At 37.5% G+C, this 18,576-nt stretch overlaps 1 protein-coding gene across 2 annotated transcripts in view; it reads right to left on the bottom strand.

The window, feature by feature from the left end:
- Positions 1–524: 524 nt before the first annotated feature.
- setdb2 (SET domain bifurcated histone lysine methyltransferase 2) overlaps positions 525–18,576 on the bottom strand; it is a 41,154-nt gene continuing 23,102 nt past the window's right edge. For both annotated transcript variants that reach the window (XM_028800081.2, XM_028800083.2), the window contains exons 11-15: positions 10,796–10,910; positions 6,958–7,069; positions 3,553–3,782; positions 1,786–1,874; positions 525–1,128 (exon numbers count right to left, since the gene is read on the bottom strand). In XM_028800081.2, the coding sequence (XP_028655914.2) occupies positions 1,071–1,128; positions 1,786–1,874; positions 3,553–3,782; positions 6,958–7,069; positions 10,796–10,910 (604 nt within the window). In that variant the 3' untranslated portion in view covers positions 525–1,070. The remainder of the gene's footprint in view (positions 1,129–1,785; positions 1,875–3,552; positions 3,783–6,957; positions 7,070–10,795; positions 10,911–18,576) is intronic.

Genomic DNA, 18,576 nt, shown 5'->3' with positions numbered 1-18,576 from the left:
AATTAGTGATGAGTGAGTCAGTTAGTGAGTGAGTGAGTGAGTGAGTCAGTGAGGGCTTTGCCTTTTATTAGTATAGATTCTTGACATTAATTTATTTAAATGAGAATGCAGGATTCTGTCCAGGGTGCACCTTGCCTTCTCATATTTGTAATGTTTATGGACAGAATCAAAGGCTAGCCAAAGTTGGCAGTATCCCATCTGGAATCCCAGAGTTTGCTTCTGATTTGTGAGTGACGTTCTCATTGGCATAATCTGATAATGATCTCTGATATGTTCTGAAACCGTTGTTGCTGCACCAGTACTTGGCAGGGCACACTCATTCACACAACCATATTTAGGCATTTGGTGTCATTTTTTTAAAGTGATCAATTACCGAATACACAAATCTATGTAATTTAGAAAGAAAATGCACAGCACAGGAAGAAAATACAAATGCCGCGAAAACGATGATTGAGCCTAGATTCAGTCCTTGAATGAATAAGCATGTCACCCAAATGGAAAGGGAGTTTGAAACCATGGAGATGAGGATGCACATATTCATCTATATTGCATATCAATGTTTTTACAAATGTATAAATAACTGGTTTTATATTACAGTTCACACTGATCTGAGTTTTTAAGAGGAATGTAACTACACACAGTAGTAGTTTAGTACACTATAAGAAAAGCTTAGTTTATGAGGTTAGATTCCAGTACCTTATAGCACCTTATCTTGTTTAGAATTATTTGTTCTTTGGTTCTAGAACTAAACAACTTACTTTCTGCAGAAATAGTATAAAATGTTTAGCAAAAAGAGCATAAAATAACATTCAAAATATAAAAATAAATAAAAGGAACCCTGCTATTTACATCCATATAGTCATGGTTATCCCACACTTTTGAAAAGACTGCTCTAGAAAAATCTTTTTGTGGAACCACATTATTTTACAGAGTTTGTGCTACGTTCTCAAATATTTGCTTCTCCCACTATACCAACAAGCTAACTACCAAAGTCAAAATTTTCATTTAACTTTTTTTCCCCCCCAAACAGTCCGGTTTCTCAAGAATTCTCAGTTTCATATTCTTCCGTGTTACATATCTTCCATTCTATCACAATTCCACGTTAGTTCTGTTCCTGCTTTGACATGCCTAAAAAAAAAAAAAAATCAAATTTTTTTTGTCAAAGACTGTACTCTGATGTAGGAAACATTGTTCATGAATCTCAAAGACTTGTAAAATTTAAAACCACATAAAATCTCTGAAAAAGACACCTTTGCTTTGCTGTATTTATTTTAAATGTATCTTGTCGCTTTTAAATTGATTATGTACAACTTTGCTTCATTTATCTTGTTTGTTATACACTTTATGGTGGTGAATGATGTTAATATACATTTTTGTTTTTAATATATCCCATCAGAAACTTAACATTAGTAAACTGTTTGGTCAATCAAAACTGGATTGCTGCTCTTGAATTGATCCTACCTTTTTGAAATCAACTATGAGATATCAAAAGCCGAAGTCATAGGCTAGACAGGCAACTGATCGTACTATATAAGGAGAAATCTAGGTAGTGCACTTCTATCACTAAATGCTGGGCTCAATATTTAAACTACATAATTCAGACTGAAAAGTGACCTGTCTAAAGCAGATACTATCACCAAAGCACGGAGTGCCAAGTGTAGCATTCAAAGTCTGCTCTTGACTACACCTATGGTGCATTTTATGTTTCTTAAACACATGCACCTTATGTTGTGGCATTCAAATCTGTAAACAAAAGATAATGTGAACACTGATGGATTTTCTTACCTGCTGGTGAAGAAGGCAACTAGAGGAAAATTTTTGTTATGCGAGTCTATGAAAACATTTTGTACAAAGAGGTTTGGAGAAGAACTTTGCTGTTAAAAAATGGAGAGATTAATTAATAACAGAAAAACCATATGACGATAGATAGATAGATAGATAGATAGATAGATAGATAGATAGATAGATAGATAGATAGATAGATACTTTATTAATCCCAATGGGAAATTCACATTCTCCAGCAGCAGCATACTGATACAATAAATAATATTAAAATTAAAGAATGATAATAATGCAGGTGAAAAACAGACAATAACTTTGTATAATGTTAATGTTAACGTTTACCCCCCCGGGTGGAATTGAAGAGTCGCATAGTTTGGGGGAGGAACGATCTCCTCAGTCTGTCAGTGGAGCAGGACAGTGACTGCAGTCTGTCGCTGAAGCTGCTCCTCTGTCTGGAGATGATACTATTTAGTGGATGCAGTGGATTCTCCATAATTGATAGGAGCCTGTTGAGTGCCCTTCGCTCTGCCACAGATGTCAAACTGTCCAGCTCCATGCCAACAATACAGCCTGCCTTCCTCACCAGTTTGTCCAGGCGTGAGGCATCTTTCCTCTTAATGCTGCCTCCCCAGCACACCACCGCGTAGAAGAGGGCACTCGCCACAACCGTCTGATAGAACATCTGCAGCATCTTATTGCAGATGTTGAAGGATAGTCGGCTCTGTCCTTTCTTGCACAGCGCATCAGTATTGGCAGTCCAGTCTAATTTATCATCCAGCTGCACTCCCAGATATTTATAGGTCTGCGCCATCTGCACACAGTCACCTTTGATGATCACGGGGTCTATGAGGGGTCTGGGCCTCCTAAAATCCACCACCAGCTCCTTGGTTTTGCTGGTGTTCAGTTGTAGGTGGTTTGAGTCGCACCATTTAACAAAGTCATTGATTAGGTCCCTATACTCATCCTCCAGCCCATTCCTGATGCAGCCCACGATAGCAGTGTCATCAGCAAACTTTTGCACGTTGCAGGACTCCGAGCTGTATTGGAAGTCCGATGTATATAGGCTGAACAGGACCAGAGAAAGTAAAGTCCCTTGTGGCGCTCCTGTGTTGCTGACCACAATGTCAGACGTGCAGTTCCCAAGACGCACATACTGAGGTCTGTCTTTAAGATAGTCCACGATCCATGCCACTAGGTATGAATCTAATCCCATCTCTGTCAGCTTGTCCCTAAGGAGCAGAGGTTGGATTGTGTTGAAGGCGCTAGAGAAGTCTAGAAACATAATTCTTACAGCACCACTGCCTCTGTCCAAGTGAGAGAGGGATCGATGTAGCATATAGATGATGGCATCCTCTGCTCCCACCTTCTCCTGATATGCAGACTGCAGAGGGTCAAGGGCGTGTTGAACCTGTGGCTTAAGGTGGTGAAGCAGCAGCCTATCCATGGTCTTCACCACACGTGATGTCAGAGCAACAGGCCGAAAGTCATTCAGCTCACTAGGATGTGATACCTTTGGGACCGGGGTGATACAAGATGTTTTCCAAAGCCTTCGGGACTCTCCCCTGTTCCAGGCTCAGGTTGAAGATGCGCTGTAGAGGACCCCCCAGCTCCGATGCACAGACCTTCAGCAGTCGTGGCGAAACTGAAACCAACTCTCTACAAGATTACTAGGGAAAGTCTGTCTGTCTATAAAAGTATAAGGCTAATTATTAAATAATAATGAACATATTAATTCCCTTATAACAAATTTACAAAAGATTTTGTACTTACATTAAAAAATCTTGCTACATTCCCTTCTTCTGTTGCATCCAGGTAATAATGATGCTCACAGCCACTTAGCTCTTTATCAGACAAGTCAGTCGCTCCTCTTAGTTTTTCTTTACTCTTGCCCTTGATTGGGGACCACACCCTAGACTCTTTCAGACTCTTTGTTTCATTACTAGTGTCTTCATTCTCGTCCTTGCCATCCTTTGTTTTAGTAACAGCTTCTTGCCTGAGACCTTTAAATAGCAAACAGAAAGCAGTTTAAAGTGATCACAGTGTAGTTATTTCATTTTCCAAAGCTGATCCCATTTCTTAGATTAGTAATTAATAAGTATCTTTGAAACAAATACAGTAACAGGAAAGTTAAATATTTGAGCACACTTGTATTTATTTTAATTTTTGTTGGAAGAAGAGCGCTCTCTTTTTCTTTTTTTTTTTTTTTTTTAAATTAGGGGTGTACTGATAACAGATCTGGATGTCTTGGTGGCTCACAGGTTACTTCTACTATATCACATTCCTGCGTTTGATTTCTAGGCTGGACAGAGCTTGCATAAAGTTTGTACTGTATATTCTCTCCATATCAGCTTATTTTATTCTTCTTTACACATTACACTTTTATTCAAACATCCCAAAAACGATTATGCCAAGTACTGAATAAATGAGGGGTGGTGTGTGTGAGATTTCCTTAATGGGGACTGTATCTCTAGCAAGTATTGGTGTATAATGTGTGATGAATTTTTTTTTTGGTTTCATATTGATAGAGATTTTTTTTAGTCTATGGTTACTGTTACAGCCATCCAATATAATTCTAACTAAAGTGTACAATTCTAATTTAAATATACAAAAATACTAGAACATAATCGAAATTTGAATCTATGTCTGAACATTTTACTCTTTTAATTAATTTTTTATAATTCACAGATGTTAGTGTGCAGGAGTTATTAGGGCTCTAGCAACAGTAAAATATACTGCACAGTACCTCTGCTATGCTAAAATCAAACTTTTCTAGTCTCAAATTCATTACAGTGGGATTTTGTATCCTGCTTCAGGTTTTAATTGATTTTTATTATGAACATCACTCATCTCAGTATGGCAGGCAAACCTAATACTAGCTAAAGCAAAGAAATTTAAATACGTGAAGAATATTTAAGGTTGATGCCAGCTGTTATTACAAAATAAATCCCTAAGCATACTTGGAAGAAAATTATGAGTACATTTTTCACAAGTCATAGACATTTCCTTTTACACACAACTGTAAATTCATAAAAATCATTCCATCGCTGAAACAGAAAAGTGCTGGTACGGCATACCGGTGCATACCACCCCTCTTCAAGCCCTGGCTATGTGCCTGCTCAATATTCACTCCCACTGAAGCACATGCGTGCATTATCAATCCAGCGGCAGCAGGCAGAATCTGCGAAGTAAAAAAAAAAAGCTTCTGTATAGTGAAAGAATTTTTTTTTTTAGTTATAATTCTCTAGTTTTGTACAGGACTAAGACAGCAATTGACATCTGGGCATCAACATTCAATAATGTCAGTAACGCCACTTGACACCGCCCCTGTAGCTGAAAGGTCACTGCGGAGGAAGTCAAATTTGGCAAAGTGAGGCGCATACTTGGTCTCCTTTTAAAATGGCTGAATCTCACTACAATTGTTTGCTTTTTTTTTTCCTTTTTAAAAATGACATGGATATACTGTTTTGCAATATATGTGTAGTCTTAAGATGCAAATCAGTACACTAACACTTTTGGCTTGAGAAATGGACTGCGACGATGCGCGTCCTGCTCCATGTTCCCACCTCTCCTCTGGGAGCCTCTCGAACCCAACAACGTCGGTAATGTAACCGGATGAGCTGTGCAATGAGGACAAATCACACTGGGAGCAAAGGGATGGTGTAAAAAGTGAACAAGTGCTTTTATTAAAACAAAACAAAATCAAAACAGTGTCCAAAGTGCACTGCTTCAAAATGTTTCAATAAATAAATAATCCATAAAAATGATGTGATAAAAGTGGAGGTTAAAAATCAATAAATAATCCTTTAAAACGAGGTTAAAACCATGGCAGGAAGATGCCCTTTTTCAAAAGCCCAGTGCCTTCTTTTAGCTGGAAGCTCCCCTGCTTCACCCATACGGGCCGTGCAACAGGGGAGTCGCCCTACCTGCAGCTGCACCTGCCTCTCTTCCTGGTCCGATAGCCTTCCGCTACATTCAACTTCTGCTGGACTGAGAATCGGGTTCCCCAACGGCCAGGCCGATCACTCTGGGGCTCAACTCTCACAAGCCTCCCTGACTCCTGCTACCTTCCAAGGAGAGCCAACCTCCTTCTGGAACACTCCAGCTCCTTGCGATTGCTCAGCTGGAGCGACTGCTTCCTACTGCCCCATCAAGTGTCGGCCAAACACTCCTCCTGAGGGGCTCTCCTCCTAGCTGCCTGCATTCCAGTAAGCGAGCGAGACACCAGCTTTTACGGCTTCCAGCCTTCCTGTTTTCTTCTCTATCCTCAGTTCTTTTTTCTCCCCCTCCACACTTGCACTTCTCCTGTTTATAATGGGGATGAGGCACAGGTGTGGTGATTAGCAGCTCCCGCCATCAATTACAGACACGGATGATCTCGCACCTGTGCACTTCAGTGTAGAAATGTCCATGCCCACAACGCGCCCGGGTACCACTCCCGCCACAGTACCACGCCCCTTCCTTAAGCCGCGAGTGTCCATTTTTTCAAAGCAGCGAACCCACTATATCACATGGACGTATTTGGAAAGGTTTACGGCTTTTCATCACATAGGGACTCCTGTACATTTAGCTCTATTATAAAGCATAAGTGCGGGCTAATTATTTTTTAAAATATGTAAAAGATGTTTCATTTTATGTGACAATCTAATATATACAGTGATTGTGAAGAAATAACTTTAACTTGAAAAACACTGAACTTATCCTTTAATAGAAACTGGTGACTATACTGAGCTAAATTGTGTCTTCTCATTAAAAATGTAATTCTTATATGCTTGTTTGATCTTATTATAAATAGTCCAGAAGCTGCAGATGGTTTTCCATGACAACTCTGGATTTAAGATATTTGGCAGGATATAAAAATGTTTATCCAATTTTACATTATGATGCACTGGCACAGAATCCTTGTAAGAGTAATTACATTGTCAGATGTATTGAAGGGATGAAAGCTCAGTGACAATAGTAATTTAGAATAAATTTAAAGTTTACTATTAAAACTCTATAAATAGATAAACATTATGTATCACAGAATGTTACTGTAGGGCAGCACAGTGACACAATGAGAGGTTTTCCCACCACATGCCGAAAAACATGCAGGGTAGGATAACTGCCAATTTCAATTATTATTCTGTCTGCATTCCAGTGGCTTCATTATGATGTATGAATAGAAAATAAAAATACCAGCACTTCTTCTGTTTCTCTGAATCACTGATTGTGGTAAAGATTTCTTCAAAGAAGTCTCAACATCTTCATTCTCCTCCTCAGAACTGGTGTGAACATAAGATAATTCACTCTAAAACATATAATGAATGAGTTTAGTATTTTTCCAAGTTAAGTTTTTTTATTTATTCACAATCATCATATGTACAGTGCATCCAGAAAGTATTCACAGCGCATCACTTTTTCCACATTTTGTTATGTTACAGCCTTATTCCAAAATGGATTAAATTCATTTTTTTCCTCAGAATTCTGCACACAACACCCCATAATGACAACGTGAAAAAAAGTTTACTTGAGGTTTTTGCAAATTTATTAAAAATAAAAAAACTGAGAAATCACATGTACATAAGTATTCACAGCCTTTGCTCAATACTTTGTTGATGCACCTTTGGCAGCAATTACAGCCTCAAGTTTTGCTGAATACGATGCCACAAGCTTGGCACACCTATCCTTGGCCAGTTTCGCCCATACCTCTTTGCAGCACCTCTCAAGCTCCATCAGGTTGGATGGGAAGCGTCGGTGCACAGCCATTTTAAGATCTCTCCAGAGATGTTCAATCGGATTCACAGAGTTGTCCTGAAGCCACTCCTTTGATATCTTGGCTGTGTGCTTAGGGTCGTTGCCCTGCTGAAAGATGAACCGTCGCCCCAGTCTGAGGTCAAGAGCGCTCTTGAGCAGGTTTTCATCCAAGATGTCTCTGTACATTGCTGCAGTCATCTTTCCCTTTATCCTGACTAGTCTCCCAGTTCCTGCCGCTGAAAAACATCCCCACAGCATGATGCTGCCACCACCATGCTTCACTGTAGGGATGGTGCCTGGTTTCCTCCAAACGTTGACACCTGGCATTCACACCAAAGAGTTCAATCTTTGTCTCATCAGACCAGAGAATTTTCTTTCTCATGGTCTAAGAGTCCTTCAGGTGCCTTTTGGCAAACTCCAGGCGGGCTGCCATGTGCCTTTTACTAAGGAGTGGCTTCTGTCTGGCCACTCTACCATACAGGCCTGATTGGTGGATTGCTGCAGAGATGGTTGTCCTTCTGGAAGGTTCTCCTCTCTCCACAGAGGACCTCTGGAGCTCTGACAGAGTGACCATCGGGTTCTTGGTCACCTCCTTGACTAAGGCCCTTCTCCCCCGATCGCTCAGTTTAGATGGCCGGCCAGCTCTAGGAAGAGTCCTGGTGGTTTCGAACTTCTTCCACTTACGGATGATGGAGGCCACTGTGCTCATTGGGACCTTCAAAGCAGCAGAAATTTTTCTGTAACCTTCCCCAGATATGTGCCTCGAGACAATCCTGTCTCGGAGGTCTACAGACAATTCCTTTGACTGTGGGACCTTATATAGACAGGTGTGTGCCTTTCCAAATCATGTCCAGTCAACTGAATTTACCACAGGTGGATTCCAATTAAGCTGCAGAAACATCTCAAGGATGATCAGGGGAAACAGGATGCACCTGAGCTCAATTTCGAGCTTCAAGGCAAAGGCTATGAATACTTATGTACATGTGCTTTCTAATTTTTTTTATTTTTAATAAATTTGCAAAAACCTCAAGTAAACTTTTTTCACGTTGTCATTATGGGGTGTTGTGTGTAGAATTCTGAAGAAAAAAATGAATTTAATCCATTTTGGAATAAGGCTGTAACATAACAAAATGTGGAAAAAGTGATGAGCCGCTGTGAATACTTTCCGGATGCACTGTATGTATTTGCTATGCAAAATTTTGTTCTAAAGTACTGATACTTCTGTATTTCTGACACATATTTGTGACAACAAAAAGGATCTGGAAATAATCATTTTATCACATATTCTTGTGGTAAAGTTTATATGTGTGATTTCTCACACAAATAAGGATGTAAATCAAAACAAAACCAACCATGTGGCAAGAAAGGTTTACTGTAATTTGGTCTTTTGATAGGCAACCACTCCCTGGAGAAGTGAAAGGTTGTTACGCAAGAAGACGATGTGCTGAGCTATCGCGCACAGCTGGCTTAATTTAAAAACAGCCTAATCTTAGAATGTTGTGTTTTTTTTGTTCAAAAATGACATGTTTAAACTATTTTACAATGCGTGTGTAATTACAAAATGCAGATCAATACTGGGAAACTGTCTTGGCTTGAAAGATCAATGTATTTCTTCCATGCCCATAGCCTCCAATGTAAAGGAACAATGCGGACAAGATATTTGTATTAATTTATCAAAAATGCTTAACTTTAGAATACAATTTAAATGTGGTAAATGCATATATACCATGTTTGTGAAGAAATAACTTCAACTTGAAAAATACCAAACTTTTCCTTTTAGCAAAATGTATATGAAATGTAGACTACTGGAAGGCATTAAGAGTAACGTTTAATCTAGTAACTATTCATATATATTATATATATATATATATATATTAGATATAGATACATATCAGGCTCTGCAGAAATGCACACATTTTACTCGCTTCCACTCAATTCACAATTCAAGTGAACACATCTTGCAAATCACTTATCGCATTCCTCAATGTGTAAGTACAACAGTTAGTTTAACAGCACTTGTTTTATTACTATTAAAACATTAATCACCTGAAAACAATTAAAGTGCTAATAAACTACAATCATCTTCACCTAAACAAACACAGTTAGTCAAATACCTTGACCCAGTTCTCCGATATAAAAGGTCACAGAAGTGATCAGTACAGAAAACAATAGAATAGCAAAGACCACATAGACTAGCATGACTTTGCATTATTTGTATGCAGAGTTTAGACCAGAAGCTGGTGGGTGAAACTGATTGTTCACCCAAGAATAGCAGGCTGAGGTAATGAACATGGTTTTGGCAAATTATGCCCTATAGCCCGAAATAAATCCAGTGCAATACGACAGAGGATAACAGAATGTTTCAGAACATATTCACCACCAATTACTTACTGAGAAAGTGTAGGATGTTTGAAGGAAATATATTATGTGCCATTTGAGAGAAACAGTGAATATGTGAAAAATATGTGCAGCTTATATAAGCTATGAATCTCCACATAGTACTGCAATAGTGTGTGCTTGGCTTACACAAAGATGTAAGGAGCAGTGTCACAATACTGTCAGAAATGCACAAGAACCTCATCATGGGTTCCTCCATGGTTATGTCTTTGTTCAGAATCTTGGAGCATGAAGCAAATGCTGTTCCAAATTAAGTAATGTGTTGGTGAGGTAGGATTTATTCTGGGTAAAAGGTAACATTGGAAAAGACAAGAGAGCAATGATGGAGGTTCAAGACCAAAGGAGTGGAAATGTCACCCTTTGTGCTGTGATCATTTGGTATGTGGGTTTTATCTCAGCATTCAGCTCAACACCTCTGCTGGCATTCCCTGATATACTGTGTGTCTGACTACTACTTAATACTTTATAGACATTTCAGTGTAAACTTCAACCATGTAGTAGTTGTCAGACAATATCTATGCACATCTTGCTATAACTACATTTTCTGAAACTTTGGATGTAACTGTGTTATAATTCCGAATTATTATTTAAAATCAGAACCAGGTATGTACAGTAATTGAGCTGTTATTATGTATATCCTTCTAAGACTATTACTTTGCATTTATGTAATGTTAACCCTAAATAAATATTTTCTAAAAGAAAAATGTATTTATGTAGGAAAAACATGGCTAAATCTTAACAAACATGGGGTATCTTTGATAATTTTAAGAAAAATAAAAACGCCTAAAATAGCAGGTACAGAACATTTAAAAAGCAATATGAATATGTACAGCATTGATTTATTAACCATAGCAACAATGAACAAAACTATCTAACAACCTACCTTTTGCATCAGCTTTTTTAACCTGGCCTGTAGACTGGAGGTTTTGCTTATAGGTCTCATAATTACAGAGACATGGGGTAAGGTAGACTCGGTCCTTTCCAAAAATTCACTTTTTCTGCAAAGAAACAAAAAGGGTTAGGCACACAGAATTGGTACACAATCTGTGTATTTGTACACAGTACAAGTACAGCACAGCATTTTTGCTGAAAACACTCAGGCCCAAATGCATTTAATAAAGGCAAAATTAGACAGCCTGGTTAGAACCACATTTACCTTTCATGATCACTGCACTGTAGTAGAATAGTTTTTTTATGTAATGAAAATGATTCAGAATGTTATGACTCTTTAAATATGAAAGAAATCCCATCATTTTTCTATTTGATTCCTAAATAGATTTAAATCTTAGCACCTATTTAAAGCTTTGTAAGTAGTGGCTTTGCTGGGTCTTTATCCTGACTGTTCACTGTTCTTGATATGCAAGTGTGAAGATGAGGGATTGAAGAAATGAGTGAGAAAAATAGACTTTGTGGCAAATTACAACCAATAAGCACTATTTTTAAAATATAAGCTGCCTTTGTATTGTTCGCAATAAGCTTTCACTGTCAACTGACTGCTCCCCATTTTCAGATGCACCACAAAACATGATGAACAAGAGGACATAGCTTGCCACTAGTGATGTGCAAAATGATTCTTTTTAGTGATTCAACTAATTTTGTTCCGTTCACCTAAATGAATCAAATCTTTGAATCACTGATTCGTTCACTTTAAAAACAACAACAATCTATATTCTAGTTATAATCTTGAATGGTATCATAACAGTGTAACAAATTTAACCACCAAACAATATAAACAATATAAAAAGCAAGCAACATGATAAATAATTCACACATAATAATGAAATAAGCAAACATTTTTAAAGCCTAGATTTCGAAAGAAATACAACATGTGAGTGCTTACATCTTTTATTACTAAACAAAGTTAATTTCAGTTTTGGATTAAGCTAGCCTATATCCTATGTAAATACAACAGGATAGGTTGTTTATGACAAAGTTCTATGTGCCTGTAATATGCTGTTTGTGTATGCTGCAGTTACAACGTAGACTAACAAAGATGTACTGTTCATATTATAAATTGTACATTTATAAATGTAGCTCTGTAAAAATATTAGCAATTTCCGGTAGATGTGTTCTTCAGTCAGTCAATGAACTGAGATTCAATGTATTGCATGACGTGTGTCTGCAGTTTGTTCCTCCATTCAGTAAACAAACTGATTCTTTCGGTGAACTAGTTCAGTGTACTGTACTGGAGTGAACATGAAGCTCTTGTCTATAGTTCCTGAACGAACTTTCAATGGCACTCCAGATCAGCAGGGGTATACTGGTTCATTCATTCATTCATTCATTCAGTCAGTCAGATGGCAACGGTCACTCATTCAGAGTGAAGTGATCAATGGGAGGTGCTTTGTGTCATCTACCAAGTCATTTATTGGCTAGTTGTTGTCGTCATGACCATTTTGCTGAAACAGTTTACTGATAAATGCTGTCTTCTGAAAGTAGCCTAAATGAAGTTAAAATGATAGCTCTGGACTGTCGCAGAATGCAACATAAAACATAGGACAAACTGCTCATGCATCGAAAATATTTGTTCTTTAATGTCATTATACCAGCAACTTCATTCACAGCTCAAGACAAGTACAAAAGAACTAGTTTTGTTTGTTCATTGCATATCAATACTTGCCATGCAACAATATCTATCAGACCTAACTCAACCGCCCTTGCACAGAGAGAACCAAAGCTTCACTATTAAAATACAAGTATGGTGGCTGTTGTCACTCCCCACACAGCATAGTTTAAACTTTTAGAAAAGAAAATACTTAAGATAGAAGACAAGTAATTCCACTGCTTATAAGACAACATATAAATGAACAGGTAATGATCTTCCAAGTTGGTCCTTCAATATTTTTGTAAAAGTAGTAGAAAAGGAATAGTATAAAGCCAAAAAATATATTTTTCTTGAAGGACTGATCGCCTTCTAGTCACTTTCTGCCACCAAACATCAAATGTCTATATCATCTACATATTCTCCAGACAAACGTGTTTTGTGGTAAATAAATCAAAAAAATCTTAGAGAACTTTTAGCTTATCCTGTATTTCATTACACAAAGAACCAAAATTACTGTAATTAGCAACTCCAAAATAGAATATGATTTTTGTTTATAGGTGTATGGCCTCTGTGACAGACTGGTTCTTGCACAGGGCCCAATTCTGCTGGGACAGGCTTAGTTCCCCTTGATCTAAATTAAAGAAACATAGAAAAAATATATTCAGTATCCCTAGCTGTGTTATACCAAGCTTCGCCTGAGAAATTTATCTAAGACAATGGGTCTCCATTAAAGCGCCATCGGTTAATTGGATGTATCAGAAGTACTATGTAACTAACTTAAGTACTTTTTTTTTTTTTTTTTTTACCAGTGGCTAATATTAGTTCACAGAAGCTCCTTACTCTAGAATATGCTAGATACAATTTGCCATGACTAAAATATTCCTGCCATAGATCGATTCCTGCTTTTCCTAGTGGCTGACCTTGGCTTTCATTGATGGTCAGCACGATTTTACAGGAAAGTCTATTCTTTTAAACTGAAATAGGTAGTTTATAGAAATAATGGGAATTTGGGGTATAAATATAATTTCACCCTGAAGCACATCTTTTAAAAATGGTAGTTTTAATCACATCTTGTACTGTTAGAAAGAGTTTAGATCAAAAGCAATATATGCTGAATCGTGGTTAACTTTTAACTTATTACGTACAGCATTGAGGTTTACAGACTGTACATTTACATGGTGCAAGCAATGGACTGAACGTTTTAATAGCTGTGTATAATAATGACAGAATTAATAATTGATGATTATTGCCTATTATTAATTTCAACTAACCGTACAATGAAAAATGCACCTTATCTTGCCAACTACATATCCTGTGTTCTCTTTAAACACAGTATAGTGCAACCATCATTGTGCAGGCAACCACCTAAAATTAATATGAAATTGTTAAATGCTGAATGAGCTGAACAATTAAGAATTTAGTGCTTAATAATGTTTCTTTTTTACATGTCACAATAATGATACACCACACTTAAAATATGTGTGTCACTGTTTTTAATACATTAAATACAAAAAATTACCGACGTACAAATATTTATATAATAAATTAAATTATAACACAATTGTCCCTCTTTTTTTCCCAAAATTAATGTTCCTTCTGAAAAACAAGCCATCACTACCACTTACCATTCAAAAATGTAAAATGTGGGAAAAATTTTAATAGGAGAATGTTAAATTGGGGTTCTGCTGTATTAAGAAAACAAATTTTGCACGTGTATGTAAAAATTTAAGTACATGAAAAAATCTTATATGATAGTAATGTAAGATTAAGAAGCTAATGTAAATACAACCTGTTAGTTCAAGTGTTCTGCCATATAAAATCATTAAATGTAACAATATATAACAAGCATGAGCAGTATTTCAATTGTGACAATGCTATATGCAACAATGACCAGATTCAGTCCTTGAACAGCGGCAACCCCATTCTTGAGGAAAGTATTGTAATGAAAAGCAGACTAACTTAAAGAAGCAGCATTGGTTTTCAGCATATATTCAATATAATGAATGTATATACATTCAAGCATGTTGCCATAGTTCTACTCAACCACAAAATCAGTTGTGTTTTCTTAAAATGGCTGCTTGTGTCTGATCCATTTTGATTTTTATTTGACATTTGGACTAAAGTGAATGCAATGTGACATCAGCAGAATAGCTGCAGGAGGAGATGACTTCTTGTACATTAAATGTTGATCATTTTTTAAAATCTTCACTGCACACAGTTTTAATCAAAGCCTTGTCTTTTGCTAAATCAGATCACAGAAGTCATCATGTTTTGTTTTATTTTCGAGAGCCTGCTGTATATAGACATGTGTGACAAAGACGTAATGTTAGGGCTCGTTTATACTTCACGCTCAGAAGACGTACACGCCCACATCATGGCTGGCGGAGCAGTAGCACTGCTGTCTCGCAGGGAGTCACGTCGCTGGTATTCCCTGCTTGAATATTCCACACTGTGCTCCGGTTTCATTCCAAAGATATGCAGATTTGGGGATTGGTCCCGCTAAATTGACTCCAGTGTATGTGTGTGCTTGTATTCACCTAGCGATGAGCTGAGGCCCTGTCCAGGGATTGTTTCTGCCTCCTGCCCAATGCTTGCTGGAATGGACACATCCCTGGATTGATGGATTTAATCATTAAACATCCTTTTCAGAGATACTGCGGTAAGGTGTCATCAGAATTTAATAGGTGTCCCAGGCGATTTAGTGCACTCTTGATACAGAGCTATGTGATTGAATTTTAAATGTATGTATAAATATTTGCCTGCGGTGGTTTAATAGTCAGAAAAGAACACTTCTGAAAACAAAATATTTCCAAATTAGGACGATTCTCTTCATTTTTGTACTTGAACATCAAAGAAAGTGTTAGATGATGCTAGGATCAACATTACTTATACTCCCTAATTTTGGTGGTGCAAACAGAAAAAAAAGATTTATTCACACTTTTTAAAAGATGTCTGGAATCAGACTCCTAAAAATGCACCAATATCTAACACCAACGTCTCTCGCTTTGTATTTTCAGCACAGAGTCTGCTGAGTGGTTGGTGGTGTGGCGCCACAACTTATGGCTGGGGGTCAATGGAGTGGAATGGATAACAAAGAGGAGAGCCGGTACATACAGTATGTAAGAACGATGGTAGTCAACAGCCTAAAACAGAGCTCTGCTAACCATGGAACTTTGCTTCTTCCTTGAGCTTTTCCAAACTTTCATTTTCCATTTTACAGTGTGATCACGTCTTTTTTCCTGTCCAGATCTCTGCCCTGTCTTCAGTCATCCATCCGTCCTGTTGGTTAGTGGTGCTATTTGCATCGCCCATCACGTCTGCTGTGTCCTTTTGCATAAAACACACTCTCAGCACAGCACTATGTAAGTTAGCATAACATTACTAAATATTGACAAATACAAAAAAAAGGGCGGCATGGTGGCGCAGTGGTAGCGCTGCTGCCTCGCAATTAGGAGACCCGGGTTCGCTTCCCGGGTCCTCCCTGCGTGGAGTTTGCATGTTCTCCCCGTGTCTGCGTGGGTTTCCTCCAGGTGCTCCAGTTTCCCCCTATAGTCCAAAGACATGCAGGTTAGGTGGATTGGCGATCCTAAATTGTCCCTAGTGTGTGCTTGGTGTGTGTGTGTGTGTGTGTGTGCCCTGTGGTGGGCTGGCGCTCTGCCCGGGGTTTGTTTCCTGCCTTGCGCCCTGTGTTGGCTGGGATTGGCTCCAGCAGACCCCTGTGACCCTGTAGTTAGGATATACCGGGGTGAATAATGGATGGATGGAAATAAAAAAAAAAAAAAAAAAGATGTTGGCTAATTATCTCGTCTCCATAACGTTTCCAAATTTCAATTAAATCAATCAAGGCATTTTTGAGAGCTTGGGGTATTTAGTTTTTTTTTTTTCTTTTAGGGGCAGAGCCAGTCAATCTGACAGGCAACATATTAAAGTTAAGGGGCACAAGGTTTGGAAACAAAGAGGGACCACCCTCGACCCCCAAGTTCCCACTATGGACACCGAAGGGTGCTGTTTATGTAACTTAAACATGCAACCTTCAATTTCCAGTCTACCTCTAAATATTGATATACAGGGTGTCCATAAAGTCTGTGAGGAATTTAAAATAGTTGTAACTTTGTAAGCATATGTGATAGAAAGAATTTGTAAAAAAGATTAGAAAGCTTGATGTATCTTGTTTTTTTTGTCTTTAGGAGTTTTATTTTTGCCATATTTGGAGAACTGAAAATCCACATGAGTCTGTTGAACATGAAAGAGATTCACCCAAAGTTAAGATGTGGTGTGCTTTGGGAAAAAATCAAGTCATAGGGCCATTCTTTTTTGAAGGGTGTGTTGTTAATAGTGAGAGCCATTTAGAAATGCTGCAAAATTACTTTATTCCTCAACTTGAACAATTAGGACTGATAGAGAATACAGTGGTTCAACAAGATGGTGCTCCTTGTCACTTTGCTTTGCATGTTAGACAGTTTCTACATGACAAATTCCCTAACAGATGGATTGGAAGAGGTGGACCATTTTCTTGGCCTCCACATTCGCCAGATTTGACTCCATTGGATTTCTTTTTATGGGGACATGCGAAAACTAATGTTTACTCAACCAAACCTCGATCTTTAGAAGACTTGCAAGCTAGGATAACTGATGTGATTGCTGGTATTACTGAAAATCAGCTTGAAAATGTTTTCTGAGAACTACAGAATCGTATTACCTTTTGTATTAGTAATGATGGTGGACATGTTGAAAATTAACAAGAACAATAATAAAAAAAAGTGTTTCTTCTTTCTAATCCTTTTTACAGATTCTTTCCATCACTTATACTTACAAAGTTACAACTATTTTAAATTGCACATGGACTTTATGGACACCCTGTATATCCAAAAGTAATTTCTTATCAGATACCTACTGACCTAGATGGATTGAGTCAACTTTGCATTTTATATATAGATAAGAAACAACAACCCCCTCAAACACACACAAGAACTACAAAAAAAGAAGAAAAATTTCTGAGTTGGCAAATGACAAGAAATCTGTCACAGTGAAGCATTATAAAGGAATATTTACTTAAGAGAATGCTATTGGGGTCTTATATACCTAAGTATTCATTAACAGTGTGCCACAGAGAATATGTGCAACATTATTCATAATGGCCATCCATGCAGCGGGTGGCATTTGACTATGCCTGTGGGGGCTAAAGTTAAGGAAAAACAGAAGGAGGTTATAAGTGTAAGCAGGAGATTCAGATTTGCATTGATTTCCTCCATGGTTGAGAATTTACTGTCACATAGGTTGAATATTTACTATCACCAAGACACCACCTACTTCTCTACTTTCAGCCAATCCTACCAAAAGTCCTCTTTTTCATTATTTATCATTTTGTGACCTGACAGAAGAAGGAGCTATGTGCTAAACAAACTCAAGCCATTTCAGCAAAAAACAGGGATTACACCATTTGGGAGTACAATCCTTCATTTTATTGGTGCATTTTGTATTAAAGTAATCATATATTTATTGGCTATTGCAGAATATTAATGCACGAAGCACAGAGCTGCCACCAAGAAAGGAATTAAATAAGATTACCCACTCAATAAAGGGAATGTAGAGGAAAAAACAAACAACTATTTGTAGCACACAACCATACGTAAATAATTTAATGCAAAGACAAGTGACTAATCCTGTTGAGGTAAAGGAACAAGGATGTTACTGGTCCTCTTCTAAAGGAGAAGTAGTAAAATCATGGCACAGCTAAGCCTAACAGGTATACACTTTGGCTTCATACGGTAACAAAAGCTTATGTGCATATATGCATATCATTCTTTCTAAATAATTTCAGTGAGTATTTTCAATGCTCACTACTTTGTAAAACATTATTAGAAAATTATTATCATTAGCAGCAGTTCATATATCATCCTGCCTTTTTAAAAATGTCAGGTATTTCTATTATACCTGTAGTTAAAATCAAACAGGAAGCACAAAGAATACAGTGGAATAAATCTTCCAAATGTTAAATGATTACCTTTTGGAAATTTTAGCAGGATCTGACAATACTTAATTGTAATAAAATTACAAGGCATCATGGTACAACAATGTGATGATCCAAAAAAAAAAAAAAAAAAAATTCAATCCATTTT

This window comes from Erpetoichthys calabaricus, chromosome 4 (assembly GCF_900747795.2).
Source record: "Erpetoichthys calabaricus chromosome 4, fErpCal1.3, whole genome shotgun sequence".
NCBI lineage: Eukaryota > Metazoa > Chordata > Cladistia > Polypteriformes > Polypteridae > Erpetoichthys > Erpetoichthys calabaricus.
This window is presented reverse-complemented; position numbering and strand designations above follow the sequence as displayed.